The 21419-nt window shown below is 41.3% G+C and overlaps 1 protein-coding gene across 3 annotated transcripts in view; it reads right to left on the reverse strand.

Annotated features, from left to right (window-relative positions):
• The window catches only part of eml5 (EMAP like 5), a 33689-nt gene extending 12685 nt beyond the window's left edge, over positions 1-21004 (reverse strand). Inside the window, exons 1-17 of one of the 3 annotated variants that reach the window (XM_026298692.1) lie at positions 20463-21004; positions 13564-13723; positions 11571-11669; positions 11121-11189; positions 7779-7964; positions 7081-7216; positions 6207-6408; positions 5622-5759; positions 5256-5512; positions 4890-5102; positions 4633-4800; positions 3199-3305; positions 2974-3092; positions 2638-2824; positions 2377-2482; positions 1842-1935; positions 5-105 (exon numbers count right to left, since the gene is read on the reverse strand). In XM_026298692.1, the coding sequence (XP_026154477.1) occupies positions 5-105; positions 1842-1935; positions 2377-2482; positions 2638-2824; positions 2974-3092; positions 3199-3305; positions 4633-4800; positions 4890-5102; positions 5256-5512; positions 5622-5759; positions 6207-6408; positions 7081-7216; positions 7779-7964; positions 11121-11189; positions 11571-11669; positions 13564-13723; positions 20463-20659 (2539 nt within the window). In that variant the 5' untranslated portion in view covers positions 20660-21004. Of the gene's footprint in view, positions 1-4; positions 106-1841; positions 1936-2376; positions 2483-2637; positions 2825-2973; positions 3093-3198; positions 3306-4632; positions 4801-4889; positions 5103-5255; positions 5513-5621; positions 5760-6206; positions 6409-7080; positions 7217-7778; positions 7965-11120; positions 11190-11570; positions 11670-13563; positions 13724-20462 lie in introns of those variants that run through there. The other 2 variants (XM_026298699.1, XM_026298708.1) reach the window with 2 other exon arrangements.
• Between the last annotated feature and the right edge of the window lie 415 nt (positions 21005-21419).

Consider the following 21419-nt stretch of genomic DNA (forward strand, 5'->3'; position numbering starts at 1 on the left):
TTACCAGCTTTATGCCAAAACTTCATATGTTTCACACCAGCTGTGATGAGCTTGTCAGGCAGGTAGGGATTTATTTTGACAACGAAAATCTTGTCCTTGCTTCCCCTGAAAAACAAGTTGCATAAAATATAACCCAAAATATCCAAGAACATTAAATGTGTGCACTTGGATATCTACATTGGCAAAGAAATGCAGACTCTCTATAGTAAGGGACTGTAGTAAGGATACTAAAATTGTGAACCTGCATTTTGTGGACTAAGCTCTATGGATGCATGTTTTAATTCATAATGTGCTCATATCGGCCTGATATTAATACTGAAAGACAAAACCTGCATTACTAAAATAAGAACACATTTTTGAGTGCCTCATTATTAAAAACACACCAGTAAAAGAGTTTAACCTTCTGTAACCTTATTTTGCCTGTAGGTTCACACAGGTATGGACATCAGGGATCAGGTGGCTTGTCCGGTCTGATGCCATGGACCATGGCTGACACTTAAAAGTTCTAATTGTTGCCCTTTGTCCTGTTGCATTAGTCTCAGCCTCAGTGAAGTAAGAGAAACATTATGCGAATGTCCTTCTTTCTCTCCCTGTTCCTTAGCTTAGCCCTTCCTCATTATATGTCCAGCCTAAACTACACCATTATTCCTCCTCTCCCAGCTGAAGATGAGACAGTAGCGGCGCACAAGCCAGGCTCTGTCAGGCCCCATTTTCCTCTGCCCGCCTCACTGCACTGCCTACCAGGGTCTGCAAAGAGATTAGGGCATCTCCAAGCTGTCCCTGAGCCGCAGCGAGATCCTGGCACACAACACACAGGAGAGGAACCAGTGCACTGCTCCAAACTAGCCAGGGGGACCTCAGTGAAGCAGACACTAAATTTGAACATTTAGTATGATGTGCAACACAGCAAAAGAGAAGATATTTTGGAAAGTGTTTTCCACATTTAGTTTCTTCTTTCTTCCACATTATATCATTTTACTTGCTATTAAATTGAATCTCATTATGTAAATTGAACCTTACATTAGGTCCTGAACACATCTTATGCTTTACAGCAACTCATAATGCAGGTGTTGTAAGGTAATCTACTTGCCTCAAATGTACAGGCTTGGTGTGTGTATCCTATATCTGGTCATATGTATTGCTTACATCCTGTCTAAGGCAGTATAGGAAATCTGTCTGCCACACTTTGTGCTTAGGATCACGATACCCCTTGGCTCAAAACACACCTGGTGTGAATTCCCTTTAGCTTTAATGAACTTTTAAAGTGTAAGACTGTAGACTTTTATGCTTTTTGTTTATGGTCCAATTAGCTTCAGCACTCAGGATCTCGTAAACTATGTGTGATTGCCCCTCAATAATCCCATTACCACTTTATCCATTTTTATTTAGTCTTGCAACCCATTTGCTTTTCTATATTGTTTGTACCTTCAAAAGAGGGTATAGCCATAAAAGACACATTTTGTTAATATTCTTGTTGATATAACGTGCAGCCCAGACTCACGACGATAAGATGATGGAAGATGTAAATTAACAGTAATTGCCTTTAATTATGGATCTACAGCCCAGGCCCTGGGGCAAACTCCTACTCTAACCATTCAGACTCTGGCAGGGTAAAGTGTTGCAGTGGAACAGCTTCATAATCTAAATCAATCAAACTGTCAGGCCTTGCACTGTGAAGTGGCTTCAATTTAACCCTCATATATAAATGTCCGTATTTAAACCAGAAGCATTTAAAATTAAAAGGAAGATTTATCATATTTTCCAAATGTGAGAACAGCAGCTGCTGAGTGTTGAAAGGCCAAGCTGGAGCCATGTAAAGACTCTTAAATGATGGTACTAACCGCATGGCAGAGAGCTTCTCCCCCTTTCTCCAGTCCCAGAGCACAATTGTGTGATTTTCGTCCAGACCCACGGAGGCAAGACGTTTGCCATCCGCTGTGGAGGAAAAACCAAAACCGTTAAGTACAACACAGATCGATCCAGGTCCTGCTTTGGTTCAGTGAAGTTTGGCCTTTGTTAGCCACATGAAAGCAGCTTCACAGGTTTGATATACAGCAGGTGATTTACTGACAATGACGTGCAGATCACTGCGCACTGTCAGTCTGGGGCCAATTAAGGGAAGTGAGATGAACAGCTCTAGCTTGAAGCTGTCAGACCACTGTGACTAAAAGACAGCAGAAACAGGTTTGTCAGTGTTGCCTGTAAATTGGATGCCTTGTGAATGTTCGCATTTCTTTTATGTGTGAAAGAAGCTTTTATATTACACAGTGAAAGCAGGATGTCTGGTAGCATTTGTGATTCTAAAAAGCATTTTATACTAAATCTGTCATGAAAGGTAAACTAAAAGCATTCTGAGAACACTGTACTAGATGTTACCTGAAAAGTCCAGCGCACACACTCCGAGCTGGTGGAAACCCTTCAGCACGGACATGGGTTTTAACGTTTCTGTGTCCCATATGTGGATGGAGGAGTCTCTGCCCACCTAAGCAGACAAAAACATTAAAAGGCTCCACTCAGTTAAATTAAATTAAAGAACATCAACATTAAGGGTAACAAGCAGACTCAAGCCTCTTTCAGCTCTGAGGAGCTATTAAAGAAAAAAGGTGAATATTTTATGTTAGGTGGGTTGACGGTTACCTGGCCTGTTGCTACAAAGTCCTTGAGGGGGTGAAGAGCCAGACAAAGAATGTCATCATCATGGCCCATGTAGAAACGCTGGGTATTCTGCTGTCTGTTGTATACAACTCCAACAGCAGCTACATGATAGACTATCTCCCCTGTCTGGGTGTAGAAGAGATTACTCCTGCAATCATAGCCCCTGTAGCTGCAAACAAAAGAACCCATGAATACACAAGAATTACTGAAATAAAGTTTCAATATGAAAGGCTTTTTGTCTCCATTTTGTAAAAGCTTGGGTAATTTCAATTCCTTTTTCAATATTGACCTTGTAACAATGTTATAGACTCTGCCTACCCATGTATGAAGTGCAGCTTCACTCCACTCCCTGGTGCTCGTTCTCTCTTTTTCATGGCCGTCGCTTGATGTTTCTCTTTGCACTGCTCTTTGAGCTGAGGTAGATCTTCTTTATAAACCTGGAGGCATATAGAAAAGTGTGTACTTTTGTGTGTAGTTTTACTCTATTTTGAATAAAACCTAATCATTTGCAAGGACAAGTGTTTCCCTGAGTTTGATACAAACCTGTCGCCGATACGTGAGTTGCGTTTCCTGCTCGATTTCTGAGTCCATCTCGGGCACATCTGACTGATCAGAGTCAGATTCTTCACTGTTAGAGTCTGCCAATGTCTCTGCAGGCAGACACATGGTTGCATCACAACAACAGTACAATCACACAAATATCCCACCCCACACATAGTAAAAAAAAAGAAAAGACACCAAATCCTGTTTCAGTATAAGTGAAGGTCGGTCATGTAATAATATTGCGACGTTTATCAGGCGGTGGAGCTTCACGGTGACATCTCTAAAGACAAATGTGTAAAAACGCTGATGCACCACGGCAAAGCTACGCCAAGACATGGCAATAAGCAGAACTGGCAGCTAAGGGCGAGTGCTCACAAGATCCATTAAGAAAATTAAAAAGAACAGCAGTATGTGGTTTGTTTCCAAAACGCACAGCTAGACTCTGGCCCTGGAAAAAATATGACGTGGGAGTGACAGTGCAATTATACTGTTATACAAGCTTCATTCACTTTTATTGGTTTTGTCTTAATTAATGTGATGACTGTTCCTTTCCTTACTATGGAGAGAAGGAAAAAGTATAGGAAGGAACAATTTCTCTCTGGTAGTTTAGTACATCAAGTTCATGAGGCTAGTGGGAGCATAATGGGTGCACATATTAATGGTAACTGTGAAATATATTGTCAGGCTTTTTTTTTTTTTTTTAATGAGTTGACATCACCAGTTACTGCTGATGTGACAGAAACAGTCCTGGTTTCAGAGCTATAGTAGTGATACATGAAAAGAAATCTTTTCATTTTGAGAAATACAGTTATTTACTTTCTGGTGTGTTAGATTCCAAGTTCTAGATGAGATGGCTGATGCCACTCTCATGTTTTGTGAGTTAAATGTTGTTCCATATTAAACACCTGAGAAACAATATGCTAATAGGTTGTTATGTGTTCGTAAGAGCTTTTGCAGTGATGGTCAGAGCTGGCTGGTTCCCTTTTATTTGAGTGTTTATACTAAGATATGCTCTTCCTGGCTCTAGCTCCATATCAGACACAAAAATGAAAGTGTTATCATAAACTCTAGCTAAGAAAACAAATAAGGGTATTTTCCAAGAAAATCAACTGTTCTTCTAAAGGAATTTTACTGTCCACTCTGCTCTGTAATATTTAAGTGGGAGATTGAGTAGACATCAAAATAGCCGTCAGTGTTTCCAGCTTGGCCTAATATGATAATGTCTTTTTGGCAGGAGCCAGAGAATTTAAAATAAGTAATATCACTAATGAAACTTACTGGGTTGCACAAAAAGCTGCATTAAAATGTAACAATATTGTGACATTATTCCGAAATGGACTGATTTGATTTGAAAATGCAAATGCTACATTTTTTGGGAAAATAAATCCCCACAAATTTGATATAAACAGTGTCTGTGGCTGGGTGTAATCTCACCTTGTGGTGCTATATGCAGAGCTTCTTTAGACTTTCTTTCAGGGACAAACTTCCACTGGAACACCGAATGATCAGCACCACCAATGGTTATGACCCACTGGTAGTCATGTGACCATCTAGCGTTGGTTATGTGGGCTGAGTGACCTAAATATTTTTTAAATTTTGCACCTAAAATCAAGAGAAAACATTTCACTCACATAGCAGATATAAACCTCTATACTTGACTCAACTCAAATGTTAAATACTTATGTATTTACCTTTTTTTACACATGGGTACCGTAAAAGTTTGACTAATCCATAGTCATCAGCTGTTACTAAGACTTGATTGTTAAAGTTGGCATCCACAGAGTTGATGTCATTGATATCGGAATACTTGGGCCATATTCCATTCACCTCAGGGCCCAACACACATGTCCATGAAGCCCACTGAACCAGCTTCAGCTCCTCCCTGTTGGTCACCTCCTTCCCACCTCAACAGAAGACACAAACATTCCTCACAAAGCAGCTCCTTGCTAAAATATCTCTTAAAGGGTCATTTTGACGTAATAGTGTAAATCTGTCCTGGGTATAGTCCTGGAAGATTTTAATATTAAAGCAGGGAAACATGGCTGTCCCATTCTTACTTGGCATCCTATAGAAGAGTCTCCTGCCGCTGCCGTCGTTTGTCTGCAGGTACTTGCTGTCCGTGGACCAGTCCATGTGTGTGATGAAACTGTTGGAGCCGCTGCACTCACCCACTTTTTTGTACCTCTGCACCACACCATAGATGTCCACAGAGTTATCATTGGAGCCAACAGCCAAGTGGGCCCCATCAGGGGAATACTTCAATTCATGGATGGCCTCCTTCCTGTCCTTAATGTGGACCACCTCTGTCATATCTCTGGAGGGAAGCAGGGAAAAAGCTTCAATGAAGAGCTATTTTGGACAGAAAGTTAAATGATGAAGCCTTTCATCTTAGTGTTCATTCACCCTTTAAATTGTGTACCCACCTGACTCTTAGAACAGTGAATGAGCCATCCTTCATTCCCAATGCCAGGTGAATGCCGTCCGTGCTCACGGCTGCACAGCGGATAGGTTCCTCCATGTTACAGCGAGCAATCATTGCATGATCTATAAGGCTCCATATCCTTCAGACCCAGAGGAGAGGACAAAATTAATAGGGGATGATGATGATGATGATTTATGGCAGCAAACTGTTTCATTTCTGCAGTAAAACCACTTATAAGTGAGTTTATAGGCTACCTGTTCCTGGTTTTAAAATAAGCAAATGTGATAAAATGTTATTTAAGGTATTAATTACTTAAACAACACAATTGTATTACAAGTGTATAAATAAAACATAGTTTAAAGTACTTAATAATGTTAAGAGTCAGTTTAAAAGCTGAGGTTGAAATAACAAATAAAGCTAAATGAAGTAATGTGTCATATCGAGTCACACTGACTAAAAAAAATGACTGTCCCAGCAGAGATGTTAATAACTGTACTCCTACACAGTCATGACACCACATCTTTCTCAAAAACTGTATGCATCTATGACTGTCAGTGCTACTCCCACGCTGACACAGGAGGTTCACCTGACTGAGCGGTCGTCACTTCCAGTCATGGCCAGAGGCTTGGTTGGGTGCACAGCCAGCGCCCACAGTTCCCCCTCACAGTGACCCTGCATGATGAGGAAGGGCTTGTTGCGGTCGTGGACCACAACCTCAAAGATCTCACTGTCCTGTGTGCCCACCAGGATGTGATCTCCTCGCCAACACACGCTCCGCACAGACAGTCCTATTCAGAAACACAGACAAATACACACTAAAAATCAGGCAAAAACTTTTTCTTTTTTTTTTTTTTAAAAAAGGCATGCTAACATAAAAGCAGACACACATTTGGCAATGTTTAAAGAGTCCTTATAAATGACACAACAGGGATAATTAAGACAGGAGGTGATAACAGCCATCTGCAGGCTGCCTAGGACGGAGTACAATGACAGCACATGTTTTCAAGCCGGGCTGCAACTGACTCTGGGTAGTACAGTGAGGATAGGATGGAAAAAGCATATGCTGTATACATACTGTATATGGACATGACGTCTCTATATGGTGTAAAACTGACAGATCTTGGACTTACTAACAACAAGAGGAACAGCAGAACAATGTGGGGACTGCTACAAACAGATTGACAAGGTTTTTATTTCCGCCCTCAATTACTTTACCCACCTCGGCTATTTTCACCTCTAGCTACTGTTAGGTCCAAGATTACAATTAAGGGAAATAGAGAAAATAGAGAACAAAGAAAATGTTAGTATGGAGAACAGAAATGGCATAAATATTGGCTTTTTCATCTAACAGGTTGTAATTGTAGATTCATACAACTCTTGCAGCACCCCTGGAGACCACAATTTGTCCCGCAACCTTCCTGTCCTTAGTTTAAAGGAAAAACGAGGCAGTTTGACATCACCTTTATATCCTTGATCTGTTTCCCTGAGATCAATGACAGTAATTGGTTTGAAGTTGAGGTCCCACAGCCGGACACAACCGTCTCGGCCTCCAGTGGCGAAGCCCTCTTCACAGGCATTCATGCTGAAAATCCCTGACTGGAGGAAATGGCAAGCTGTCAGTGAGGATCTACACGATAAATGAGCGACAGAACCAGCCCCAGCTACAAACTGCATAGTGCTGCTGCTCAGCCAGGCGTTTGTTTCACAAGGCTTTCACAATTACAAACACAACATTGTGGCCTCAAGATAATGCAGAACTAGTTAACGGGAGGTGTCATTTTTTTAATTACTGGGAAGCTTTACTGATAACCTTGTTTACTCTGTGGTTACTGTATACACAGGCAGCCCCCTTGTTGAAGCTTTTGTGGTACAAAAAGCACTCAGGAACATGTACTGGAGTTATTATCCCCACCCCCATCCACCCATCCCTTCTCCCAGCTGTTGATCCCATAGATATCATTTAATCCTTCAGAGCAAAAGGCTGAATCTATTCTACTGAACAGAATCAAATAAAGCCAGCATGCATGGCTTCAGCCCTGGTCAAGTTTGCTCGATGCTTTAGGTGACATTCCTCTGTTTATGGTGCAGGAGGGTGGGTGGAGGCACAAAACCAGTCTGAGCCACAAAAGCACAAAATACCTATATTTCAGCCACTTACCCCATGGGCTCCTTGTATGGTCCTCATCAGGTTGATCCCTTTCCACACATAGATGTCACCATTCAAGGCACCTGAATATGTGACCTCATCTTTGGCACAGGCCAGGCAGAGGATAGTCTGGAGATCCCCCGTTTTGCCAAAAACACCACGTTTGGGTGTGAGAGCATTACCGCATAAGCTCCAAAACTACAAACACAAACAGAACAAATAGAAAGCGTGAAAAGTATGATGTCTAATAATCCCCCTGTGTAATCCTGTCCTGAAAGAACAAATAGAAAATTATGCGGCATTTGAATACAACCGAGTGACAATCATTGTGTGCTTGGACATACACACACAAAGACCATACAGACTGACATAGACATAGACCCCCCCACACCCTCCCTCCTCTGTATGTCACACTGGGAACTCTTGCTCCTGCTCAGCATGCACAGACACAGACACATGCACGCATATGTGCAGGCTCATTATTTATGAGCAAGGTCATTGGGATGCACGGGCATGGCCTTGTCTGAGGGATAAATCCAACAGGAGGGGGAGAGAGCGAAAGAGAGACGCTCTGTCTGCATGGAGATGAGATCATAGAAAGCGCATGGAGGGCGTCTCGAATGCTGAGACACCGCCGTCAGCATGTGAAACCGAGACACACTCATCACTGGAAAACAGCGGGAAGATGACAATTTGCCAGCCCCTTTTCTGGTCTACCTAAAAGGAGGATTTACCTCTGCATTAGCTGACGTTTGCTCCATTGCAAAAGTATAATAAATGCTACACCTTAAAACATGACATTTTAGGTGGTGGTGCACGTAATCTGCAGAGGCCTGATAAACTCTCGCAGAATGAACAAATAAGCTCCTCGACAGTGAACACCTACCCATCCTCACTAACACCTGTCCTCTAGACTGATAGGGCTGATATGTGCTAACAGGAGGGATCGATTATCAGAAACAGGCATCACAGCTGCCGATAGAGCACCGCCATCAAACATCTGAGGCTTGTACCCATCTCATCAGTGTGCGGGTCTGTGGGGCTCATCAGTAGTGAAGATCATGGGTGTGTGAATAATATGAGAAAGCGTATATGCAGGTGGAAGAGTCAAGTGTTGGGAATGTGTAAGGGTTGGTTAGGGAGGAGATGGGTGAGGGTTTTTTCGCCCAGCCTGTTGCAGAAACAGCGTGGATGGATGCGGCATGACTACACAGCCCTCCCTGCCTGCAACTGATAAGGCAGCGAGACATGGGCACCAGCTAATCCCTTCGCTGCTGAATTACTGAGAGGAGATGGGATGCTGGAAGGGTTTATAGTGTGGCCAGGACCAGGAGAGAAAGGCACAAAGGAGAGGGAGCGCACAGTAGGAAGGTGAAAAGATACTATAGAATGAGTTTGCAGAAATTAAGACAGAGTAACCATTGTGGCTTTATCCAAACATAAAAACCCCAGCCACAGTGGAATCTGCTCCTCTTAACCCAGGATTATTGATACATTTTAAAGCCATTCACTCAGTTACCTCCACCACACTCTACTGCACTCCACTGAAAACCTTTTAAATATAATTAATGCAGAAAGGGCTGTAACTTATGAGCCACCCATCACTCCCTCTATACCTCTCATAATACCCCCTGTCAGACCTGAGTGACCCTGAATGTTGTCAGAGCATTAACAGAGGTCAACCCTTTGGCAGCATGCTGTAAGGAAAATTAGATGTCTGGCTGTCAGTGTTGTTGTAAGGTGAGTTCCTCAAAGCTGCTGTCATTTCATCCACATGGTGTCAAACCCAAGCTCACCTCTGTGGCAGGTTGTGGCAATGTGACACAAATTTTAGCTTTGTAACTAAAATATCCCAACTGATAGTTCAGACCAGAGTTAGATTTAAGCAAATTTTAATCAGCCACCTTTTGGCAGTGACACAAGTAAAACATACTGTACATACTTTAACACAACAGCAAGAAGCAAATGCAATAGGACTGAATGAATTATCAGAACAGATAACACAAATTTGCCCACTGCAGCACATCACAAACACAGTCTAGTGTTCACTAATGATGGTGGTATTTGTGATACACAAATGATGAAAGTTGATGATTGACTAATAAATGGGGACTACAGAAATAAATTCTTTACTACTTTTGAAAAAAAAAAAAATCAGCATGGTTTGCAAAATGGATGATTGTGCAGGATTTAAAATCACACTACAGCAGTGGTTCCTAACCTGTGGTTTCACAGCCTCACAAAGCATCACAGGAAAAAATGAGAAAATGGATATGAATCCAAAATACAACATGCTTCTATTATCTAAGTAAGACAACAATGCAAAATACAATCAACTATATGATTAGCTGGAAGGGGACCTATGATACGAAGAGTTGCCAACAGACTCTGTCCTCATCACAGAGGTTGTGTTTTCCTCAGCCTGCTTGTGAGTGGATTACTGAGGCTAAATCTCCTGGATGCTCTGAGTGCTATAATCACTAAGCGAGCACAAGACCAGGGAGCAGATGTCACATGGTCTATAGGGGAAGGCTGGGGAATTATGTGGGACAGTTGCTGGATTGCCTTGGCACCAGAAAACCAAAAAGGAGGGAAAGACTGGAGGATTCAGGAAGGAGTGTGGGGGTGGGGGACAGAGGGGGTTTCTGTGTGACCGCACTGCGGGAAGAGTTCAGAGTGGAATTACTACGAGAGGAGGCAGGTCAAGCTGGATTGAGATGAGGGAGTCATCAGTGAGATGTTACACCACTGGGAAATACGCAGAGTAGGCTAAAACTCCTGACTGCATCAAACCCACTTAAGCATAATGCAATGTTGAGACTTGCAGGGTCAGTGGGCACATTTCCTATCTGAGCATAAATCAGTCTCTTACCAGTGTTTTGGAAATACACTTCCTCTGTGGCTCTGAACTCCTTGTTATTTCCTAATGGCGGTGGCACTAAAGGAATACTACATACCTCAAGGGAGGGCTTGGTGAAGACACCCTGCATGTACTCATTGAAGATTTATGAACACCACTGTTACGTGGAAATGAATTGATAGAGGAAGACTTGAGAAGGGAAGCAAGCACAGCTGCAGTCTGAACAGTGAACATTTTTTAAAAGCTGAATGAGGGGAGCTGAAAAGGACAGCCATAAAAAGAGAACATTTTCCCCCTCTGCAGCACAGATTACTACAAATTTGAGAGAAGAGACTATGAGTCACTGCCTGTCCTACTTATGCTAAGTGCCTAATAACCATGGACTCTGGAATAAAATGAATTTGCATACATCTATTTTAAGATGTTGATATGGTCGTGGAGATAAAGAAGAAAAGGCACACAAAAAGGGCCCAGAGACCAGGAAGCATCTGTACCTTGATATGTTTGACACCACAGCTTACGAGCTTGCTTGGCTGGTACAAATCCCAAGATATGTCAAATATCTGTGGAGAGAAAACACAATGTATTAAATATGAGCTTATTTTAACACAAGTACCATGTCATCATAGTCCAGTCTAGACTTGTAATGATCACATTTGTTCAGTAGGATGAAAAGAGGAAAGTGTGTGTGTGTGTGTGTGTGTTTGAACAGGCTGTTTTATAATACGTGTGGGCTGAATTAGAAAAGAACAGCTGCCTGTATTTCATCTTTTTAAAATTCCTTTTAATTAGCCATGCGCCCTCTCAGACAAGCTCTGGAAAGCTCACAATCAATCAGGACTAACTTGTTTATATCCCCTTTGGGCAGCCGTTCCATCCTGCATTTATAGCAAACCGAGGGGGTCGATACTGAGCTTGTGACGTAGCCAGAAGAAAGTGTTTACCCTGTCTGTATGTCCAGGGGCAGCTGCCAGAACCTTCCCTCTCCTCCAGTCCCATACACAGATTGTGTTTTTGGAATCCAGGCCCACAGACACCAAACACTGCAAGAAGGGAAAAAAAAAAAAGTCACATCACAGATTGAACAGACTCCGGTCTGTTGCACTAATCACTGCAAAAATAAACAGATACTTCTAATGTAGCATGGCCACAGTGAACGGACTAATAACAGCTACAAAGCAGAACAGAGCAGTTGTCTGGCCCCCAGCACTTCCAGTGAGCACATTTGAGTGCTTTGGCTGGAGGAGCCTCATCTAGCTGACTGAGTGAGTAGGCAGCAGCAGCAGTGAGGCAGAAGAGAAGAGAGCAGCTTTTATGGAAATCCTTGTCCACTCTGCAGCCTGCTTTACATGGTTGGAGATGTTCTCTTGGACGCACAGCTGGATCAGTGTTTGGCTGTCTCTGGTGAGACATTTGTTTTAACTTGGAATTGAGAAGTCTGTGTTTTTATTGACAAGCTAAAGGTCCTGCCTTAGGAAACCCAGTAAAACTGTGTTGAAAAAGTTCATTGTGCAAAATAATTTACTTACTTACTACATTACTGTTGTGGTGACCACTGTCATGGTGTAGCACCATAAGTTGTAAAATGTGGATTGCCATGAAATTTGACATTCAGGTCCCCCTCAGGATGAATTGTAATAACTTTGGTGATCCTATACAATTTTTGCATTTTTTGCTTAGGTCAAAATTGATGACAATCCAATGAGCTTAGAGCTAATTACCAAATGTTAGCATGCTGATACTTAAAGCGAAGATGGTAAATATGTTAGTATAGCTTTCTGGTTAATGCACCACTGTGTCTAAGTCCAAGAGCTGCTAGCATGGCTGTACAATGTCCTTGAGGGAGTTTCATGTGGAAATAGTCTCAACCCAGGCAAGTACAAATTAAGATACAGGCAAACAATAAAAATTAACTTCAGTAGACAAGTGGAAAGAAGAGTTAGAACAGCAAGAATAAACCAAAGTCATGAGTTGTTCTCTTTGTACCAGACAGAAAAACTAAATCTCCTGCTGAAATATCTGGATGTCTCAAATATCAGTGCGTTTTTTGATATTGTTTTAATAGATAGATAGGATAATGGCACCAGGGATCCCTTGGGATTGTCCCTGTGTTCAGCTCTGACTTCCCCTGATCTCGGAAGGGGGAGAAATGGAAAGTAAATAGAGCTGCTAAACTGAAAAGCGACGGAGCCTCCTCTGGCTTTAAACACTGTCACATTCCATCTAAATCCCCAGCTCTCTACCCGAGCAGCAAAATAGCACAGGGTCATCTCCCTGTCTTCTACTGCAAAATACAGGAGGTTTAACTCTGCTCTGAGAGCTCCTTTGGGAGGAAAAGAGAGACATGCAAAGATAAAAACCTAAAGATGGTTCCACGCAGTATCGATTTTTATAGTCCAATTCAACATCCGGTGGAGGCTGCAGTGTGTTAACATTAAGTGGTGGCAGGTCTGCAGAGAGCTGGCTAAAGAGATTATACAAAAAGACTAAAAAACGAGTTTGTCCCAGTGACTAACAAAAAATGTGCGTGTGTAGGCTATTCTGTTGTTTATTTTCATATGAGTATTTTAAGCATTACCATGTGCTAAATCTTTTCACACCTGAACACTGCCAGGTGCTGTCAAACTGTGATGTAATAGTACAAGCAGAGCAGCTGAAGGTTTTCTTGTACAATGTGCAAAGCAGAGCATGTTCGGGGTGCAGCTGTCCAGCTAATAATGCTGCAGCAATCACAGATATGTCATTCACAAACTCAGCCCATCATGCAAGCTGCAAAAAGCCTGGAGCTATTGGATGGAGTTTTGACTGATGCCACTAGACTCAGCCTTGTCTACACCTACTTTGAAACTAATTATATTAAAAAAAAGTGCAAAGATTTAAAGCAAATCCAGTACAATGCCGATTACTGGGTGAAGATTCTTCCGGTCACAGTAGTACCTGTCCCTCGAGGTCAAAGGCCAGACAGGCGATGCCATGAGTGTGCACATCCTTGAGGATGGACACAGTCTGCACGGTGTAGGAGTCCCAAACACAGATGTAAGGCTCTTTGCCCACTTGTCCTGTGGCCACCAGCACACGCTCTGGATGCAGAGCTAAACTGTACAGAGAGAGAGAGAGTTACAGAAAAAACATCTGGTTAACGTTAGCGTTTTGTGTGCTTGTGTGTGCAGAGTGCAGACATGACTTTCACCCTAAGAGCAAAAACCACTGGCATGAAATGAACACATTAAGTCCATGATCATTTTGAGTATGGAAAGCAGAGGGTCAGCTTGATGAGGTGACATGGTTCAATTAACTCGGTCTGGATACGTCCATGTCTACAGGGTGTTCATAGCATGTATAAAGCAGTATTGGTGAATATGTGAATTTGTTAATTTTTTGACCTTGACCTTTTCTCTGCCTCTTTCACTTTTCCAATTCATCTGGAGTTTGCCCCCATCAGCAGGCATATGTTTGTACCAGTATTACGTAACATCCCCTCTGAAGCCCCCCCCACCCCTCTTTTACCTCCCCCAGCTACAAGCATTCCCACTCCACTGACGAACAGCCTGCTGTATAAAGCCGTCACTCCCCCCCACCTCCTCCGCCCATCCTTTTTGCACCTGCCAGTCACATTCCAGGCAGGCCTGAGTGATTCAATGGGTAATTCTTCCTCTTGCCTTGTCCTGGCCTATATATTTCCTGCTGTGATGGAGCTTCCTCCATTATAATCAGGCTGCCTGTTTTGCCAACTGTTCTCCAGAAATTCTAATCCTGGCATGTTTACAGACAGCAGGCCATAGAGTCTTTGTGGGCCAGGCAGCATCAACCTGCTGAGTCAAAGCAGTTCACGACCAACGTGGACTTCTTCCACTTTTACTCTCTTCACCTAATTCAATGTCTCTTTTTTTTATCTTTCTCCTTAAAAAGTTTTCAGTCTGAATTTTCTTGCCTGACACCTCATCTGCATTCACAACACACAGCAACCGTGGTAGTGGTATTGATAAAGCTCAGTGGTGTAAAAGCTCTGAAAGCTCAGGTGGGTTAAACGTGGCAGTCCGGATCTTTGTCCTCCTCACACCTACCCTCGTTCAGGCTCATCACCTCAGCTTCTTTGTCCAACCCCACTGCAATCTAGCACCATTTCTCATCTTGCTTTTTATGAATTATATAATCAGAGCAAAGCAGCTAAAAATAGCACTCAGAGGAAGAGAAAAATGATTGGAACACTTTGAGATGCAGACAGACACGGCAGAGAAAACTGCTTTGGCAGACGCAGGTAAGGCATGGCGAATCTGTTTGTTTTCACCCGGGAACAACATGAAAGAAAAGATTAACTAATAAATCTGACAACTTTGGACTCAATCTCAGGTCAAAAGTAATTACAGAAAGCACTGCTACTTATTATGACCTTAACTTTAGTTATGTCTCACATCCTATCAGCCTTAATATTTGTTGGGTTTTACTGTTTCTAAAAACTAATTCAGTCTTTGCAGCAAGATCACTGTTTCACTTACATTTCTGTCAGCTACAGAGCTTGCTAAATGCCACTGCTAATGACTTAGCCTGCAGTACATCACCACGCTTCTTCTGTTTGATATAGGCTACGGCTGTTTGATGCGGCTGTCTTCCATCTGCCAAGCGCGGTTGTACAAAACTCACTAAATGCTGCAGCAATTAAACAGCCTGTTTTAATGGAGATATGAGGCAAATAAGCAGCCTGAAGAGCTGATTTCTCACAGTGCACATGCAAAGACGCAGCACAGGAAGAGACGAGGGACAACTAAACCACATAGAAGGGCATGAGGTGCATCTTTACTCCTTTGATCCACTATACTATAAATAAATGCTTTAGTCAATGTGATTAAAACAAAACCATCTATTTTTAACTCATAATTGAGACAGTTATAGTACATATGGCAGGAATGATGAAAGACCCTCAACAAATCTGATTCACACTATACATTGGATGCTTCTCAGGACTGTGACTAAAATGGAAAATTGGAAGAGGTAATGACACGGGCAAAGACCCTGGGGTGGTTTCAGGCTGAACAGACTAAAAATATAACAAAAATATTTGCTGAGTTTAATCCTCAAATATTTCAGAAAACCAGCATGACTGGACTATGTAATTAAACAGGAAAATAATGTCTATAGACTGTAGTGCTGAAAAAATCTGTTCAAAGAAAAAAAATAATCACATTTTTTGTCAAAAGTGAAGATTTCCTGCTCTTTTCTGCTTTATATCAGTGTATACTCGGTATGTTTGGGTTTTGGCCAGACAGAACAATAAATCTGACAAATTTATACTGAGCACTGGGAAAATTGCAATGTTTTTATCTTTTTTCGTACATTTTATGGATAATAACCAATTGATTCATATCATCTAGGATTTTTTGATACAATTCAATATTTAAACCTATTTGCAGTGCTCCAACTAACTCTTATTTTAATAATGAATTAATTTATACATTATTTCCTGGCTTAATCAAGAAATTGTCTATAAAATGTTGAAAATTAAAAAACAAATGACCATCACAATTTCCAAAGTGTCCAAACTGGAGTCTTTTAGCCCTCCAGGCCAAAACCCAAATCTAAACAGTTTACTATAACATAAAAGCAGCAAAATCCTGACAGAGGATTTAGAGAATGAAACTACATAAAGTTTGACTTTTTTTTTTTACAAAAGACCTACAATTACTCATCAAAATAAGTGCTGGTTGATTATTGTAGTGATTGACTTTATCTTAGTAAAATTAGCACAAACTAATTAATCATTGTATTCAGAATGTAAATATCAGCTAAAAGCACTAACATTAGTTCTTAAAATTTTGTATATGCAGTATATGTAGTATTAACATTAAGATATTAGATAAATAAATACTGTCATTATTAACTCCTAAATATGCTATAATAATCTATAATTTGGCATCACTGACATCCAATGTAAATGAAGGTAAAGTGAGGATAAGTGTACATTTTAGCACATGTAGCCACTTCCATCTCATCTGTGTAAAACATTCGTAACACCACATAAAACCAACATCTGTCCCAGTTTTTTTTTTTTTTGAAATCCAAGTGACAACAATGCTGAATCACGCTCTTACGTTAAGTAAGTAAAGTCTGGAGAATCCTAATTGGAGACGACAGCTTTGCTCTTTAGAGACCACGCTGCCTGGTACTCACAGTCATGAGTGGGAGACCTCAGCATCTCACTGACACTCTGCACTGAGCACCTGGAACTACGTGCAAGTGTAAGAAGAACAAGCAGCATTATCACCAACAGTAAAGGTTACTGGTATGATGTGCTGATTAGATCTTCTTTGTGGGAGCTATTTCTGCCTTTTCCTTGTGGTTGTGGTGATAAAAAAGTTATGAGCCTGAGGATTGAATAAAAATAACAAAATCTGCTTGCAATCGTAAATGTCTGAGTACAGCAATGAGAATAGAGAATATTTATCGAGACCAAAGTCAGCAGGAAAATAAGCAGAAGACAGTTGGAAGAAACTGCTCACCACACACTGCACCTGTCTATTACTCAGCATTAAAACTAAGGAATATGCATAGAGTTACATGAATTGCATTACCTCTCATAGATAGTGTTCCCATGCATTCACCTAATTCGCAGGAGCTGTTTCACGTGAAATATAGTTAGAAACTGCATATTTTCCATTCCATATGTTCAACTCATTATAATGATTCTATAGTATATGGTTGTCCAATTTGTGTTTTTGATGTTAGGTCACACATTTATACGCAGAGTTTGTTTATGCCATTACCTTATATTCTTCACAACAATGCTACAATATTCTCTGAGTTCACTGAAATAAGACCAGCCTCAGCCTGGCATCTATAATCCATAACTCTGGCTGAGGCCAGTCATAAAGATAACAAGATATTGTAATACGAGAGAGCCTTTCAGCCCTGCACCCATAACAGCCTCTCATTAACTCTCGCTCACCATCACAACAAAGAACATCAGTCAGCCAAAACAGAAAATAAAGCATACAACAGATTGTTTTTAGATTCTGGTAAATAATTAAGCATGTAAGAAAGTAAGTAAATGAGGTTTGCCTCCTTTATCGCTTGCGACTCCTTAATTGTGTCATATTCACTTGCACAGGCTGTGATTATTTCAACCAACGAGTTACTGCTGTTTCTCCTGAATAATTTTAATAGCCTGATGAGGTAAAACTAAAAAAACCTAAGTGTGAGCAGCTAAAGTGATTTTTTTCCTATTTCTTACTCTGGCAAGCATCTCAAGAGCCCTTACATTTATCGACGATGCCCATAAAAAACATCCATGTGTATTCAGAAACCTCAAGTTTGAAACTATAATTAATTCCATACTTTGTATCAGCAGGTTTTTTTTTTTTATTTTAACAAAAACAACAACAAAGTATTAATATAGGCCCCAAAAAATCTAATCAGAGAATGAGCAAATAAGACTAACAAGGTTTAAGAATCAGACTAAACATTTGGTGCCACCTCTTGGCACTACAGTTTTTAATCATTTTGGCAAATTTAACAGGTGACATTTGGCATTCAGCCCTACAAACTGCACGGGGGTTGAAAACATGGGCAGAAAGGGCTGTAGACATCTTTGGATCTGAAGTGATGAGTGAGACGACATAAGATAACCAGCGTTTGAGAGACTATTGATGGCACAGCTATGTTCCTTTCTAATTTTCCCTCCATCTTTCTCCACCAGAAATGGATTAATGGATTTTCAGTGGTCATGGTACCTAAATAGTATTACGCACACTCAACAGTGTGGCCTATTAAATTCAGTGTGTATGCTTATGGTCTGTATGTGTTCCTGTCCATCGGTCAGGTCTGTGAGTACATGTCCTGCATGTCAACATTACTGCGAAAAGCAGAGGTTAGGCTTTGTAGTATTGATTTGTAGCAGCCTCAGGTTCTGTGAGTGTTAGACTGGAATAAATACCCAAGTAGCACATGTGTGATAAATAACAATAAAAGAAAGATCTGATGAAAGAATAGCAAATCTGGTTTATAAAATTGTTTGCTCATTTTACTAATACACCTTGTGGTGAACTGTGTTTGAATTACAGGATATCAGGAGTAATATTTACTTTGTTATGTTATTGTCCAATAACCTGTGAATCTAGATGCCTTAAAAACATTAGTAAAACACAGAGCAGCTAAGGAAACCCAGATTATCTTGCAACCTTGTCTGTCGTCATGGACAGCACAGTCTATCAAATGAAAACCTGCCTATTCGTTCCAACACACACTGAGACCACTCCCAGAAAAGAAGCTGCAGGATGACATAAAACCAAAAGGAACAGGGACAGCAATTAAGACAAAACGCCAACATATGTGTAACAGCAATTGAAGTAAGCAAAGAAAAAGAAAAATAAGAGCAACAGACAGGGAAACCGAAAGAGGGACGGATTTGAATTGTAGTGTTATCTGAGGGGGCTGCATCTATTTCACATGAGTTAGTGCAACGTGAGAGCAGTCCGACTGTTATTCAGCACTGAATCTGCAGAGGATTGCTGTGGCATAGAACGATTTGACAAGTCTGGGGATTAGCTGCACAAACTCACCTCTGAGATCTGGGCTTAAAATGACTATTATGACCATCATCATTGTTGACACCTACTGTGTCAACAATTTCAAACAGTTTGAAATATCTGTATAGCTGGTACTGTAAATATGTTCATCTCTCCAATTCCTTTTCATGTAGTTATCATGTATCATGAAATAAAACAAACTTGGCTGCAGAAAAAAAAAAAAACATAGGGCAACAAAAGACCAAATGATGTGATCATATCATTTGATCATAAATGTGACCTGATTATCAATTTACTATTTTTTTGCCTCAAATCTCAAACTGCAGTTCAGTCCTCCAGCCCAGGTTTGAACTCAGGCACTTCACATTCAGGGCAGGGCCATGTTAGTGTCTCTATTGTCCGATTAATAATGGAGCAGGAGTCCAGCTGACTACCGACACAGCATATAATGCTAGTCATCTCCAGGCCAACCCACCCACACCTGTCAACACAAGCATTGGAGCATTGGACACAGGTCACTGCTTATGGCATGCTCAGAAACAGTCAGAAACACAGGCTCATTACAAGTGTGATGTAACAATGGTAACTTTGCTGCGTTTTATCAAAGAACCAGCACTTCAAGGTTTTCTTGGCCATGCAGAGGTGAGTTCCTGCAACACGTAGAAGGCTTAAGTGCATTTTTCAGATTTCCACATTAGTGTCACTGCTCCCCTTATCACCTATAGATGAGACAGAAAGCTGCAGCTTTTGGAAAGCAGAAAACATGTTTAAACATGTCTGCTAACTGATAACACTGAAACCAGTAGGTGTAGATGATTCAGAGGTTAGACAATCTACAGAAAATGAATAGTCAACAATCTGGATAGTATTGATAGTTTAGTTTTTTATGAAGCATTTCCACATTTCTTTCTCTTTCTCTCATTGTGATATTATGACAAATTAAATATATTAGAGTTTTGGACTGGTAGTTTTTTTAGGCATCATTGTAAGTTCTTGAAAAATTTTACCCCGAATTTTATAGATGTAACTATTCATTTAGATGTAATGGTTAACCCTAATGTAACAATCAAGTGGCCCTGTACATGAGGAGTGGCAGCAGTGGAGAGACCACCCTTCAGTCTGGGGCGGCTGGTTCGGAGCATCTGCCCTTGAGCAAGACACCAAACCCCTCATGGGATGTTGCTTTGTAGGCGTGTGCTCCCTGGGCTCCCTATGGAAAATATCACATTACACAAGGTGACACCAGCACTACAGGATCCAGTCTGATGCTGCCCGAGGTGCTGAAACCAAGTGTGTAACTGTGTGTCATTACAATACCTGATTATGTCATCGTTGTGCCCGAGGTAAAATTTTTGCTTGTGCTCCCGGGTGTTGTACACAACTCCCACCCCAGCGACAAAATAGACTATTTCCTTGGCGGCGGTGTAGTACAGGTTGTTGCGGCACTGATGTCCCCGGTACCCGTACACCCACTCCAGTCTCAGGTGGCAGTTTGGGGCAGTTCTGTCAGCCATGGCCGCACTTCCGTGTGTGTCTCTCTGTCGCTATCACGTAGGGTTTCTGATACAGTGTCATTCACCAAAACGGATTCAGTTTGAGCCCATGTGTCCAATTAGGTCCGCTGAATTTCCGTCAGTCCAGGGAGACGGCTGAAATTAGGCATTTTAGTGAATTAATGGTCTTGCTGTCTGATAATGTCCAAGCCCTCTGTCTGTATTTACGGTAACAGGTTTCTAAGCTGTTGTAGTCATTGTGAGCAGCCTGCTGTACTTCTTCGGTCCCGGGCTTGCGGTCCTCTTCGACACAGGTCAAAGCTCCCAGCTGTCAAATCCCGCAAAGATGGAGCTGTACTGTTATTCATCAAGCCCCGCCCACAAGCATGACGGCCCGCCTGTCGTCCAATCAGATCCTTTAACTCGCCTTCGAGCAAAAAGCAGGACAGGACAACCCGTCACGACCAATACAGTCATACTAGGATCACTACATTCTAATGTAACATTAAGTCCGCACAGAGTGAGATATTCCACTGAGACGCACACATTTTTAATAGAATTAAACCTATAGGCTAAGAAACTCCTCTAAGAGAGTATTACTATAATGATTAAATAATTATTTTTGATTATTCATTTTATTATTAAGCTACTTAGTCATGTAGCAATGCACATACAAAAAGACCTCGCTGTCGACAAAGATGGCAAACTAATGACCTTGGCAGGAAATTGACAGTATAAGCTGGAAGTTGTTAACCTTGACAGGTTTATGATTATGGTTATG

This window comes from Mastacembelus armatus, chromosome 22, assembly GCF_900324485.2.
Source record: "Mastacembelus armatus chromosome 22, fMasArm1.2, whole genome shotgun sequence".
NCBI lineage: Eukaryota > Metazoa > Chordata > Actinopteri > Synbranchiformes > Mastacembelidae > Mastacembelus > Mastacembelus armatus.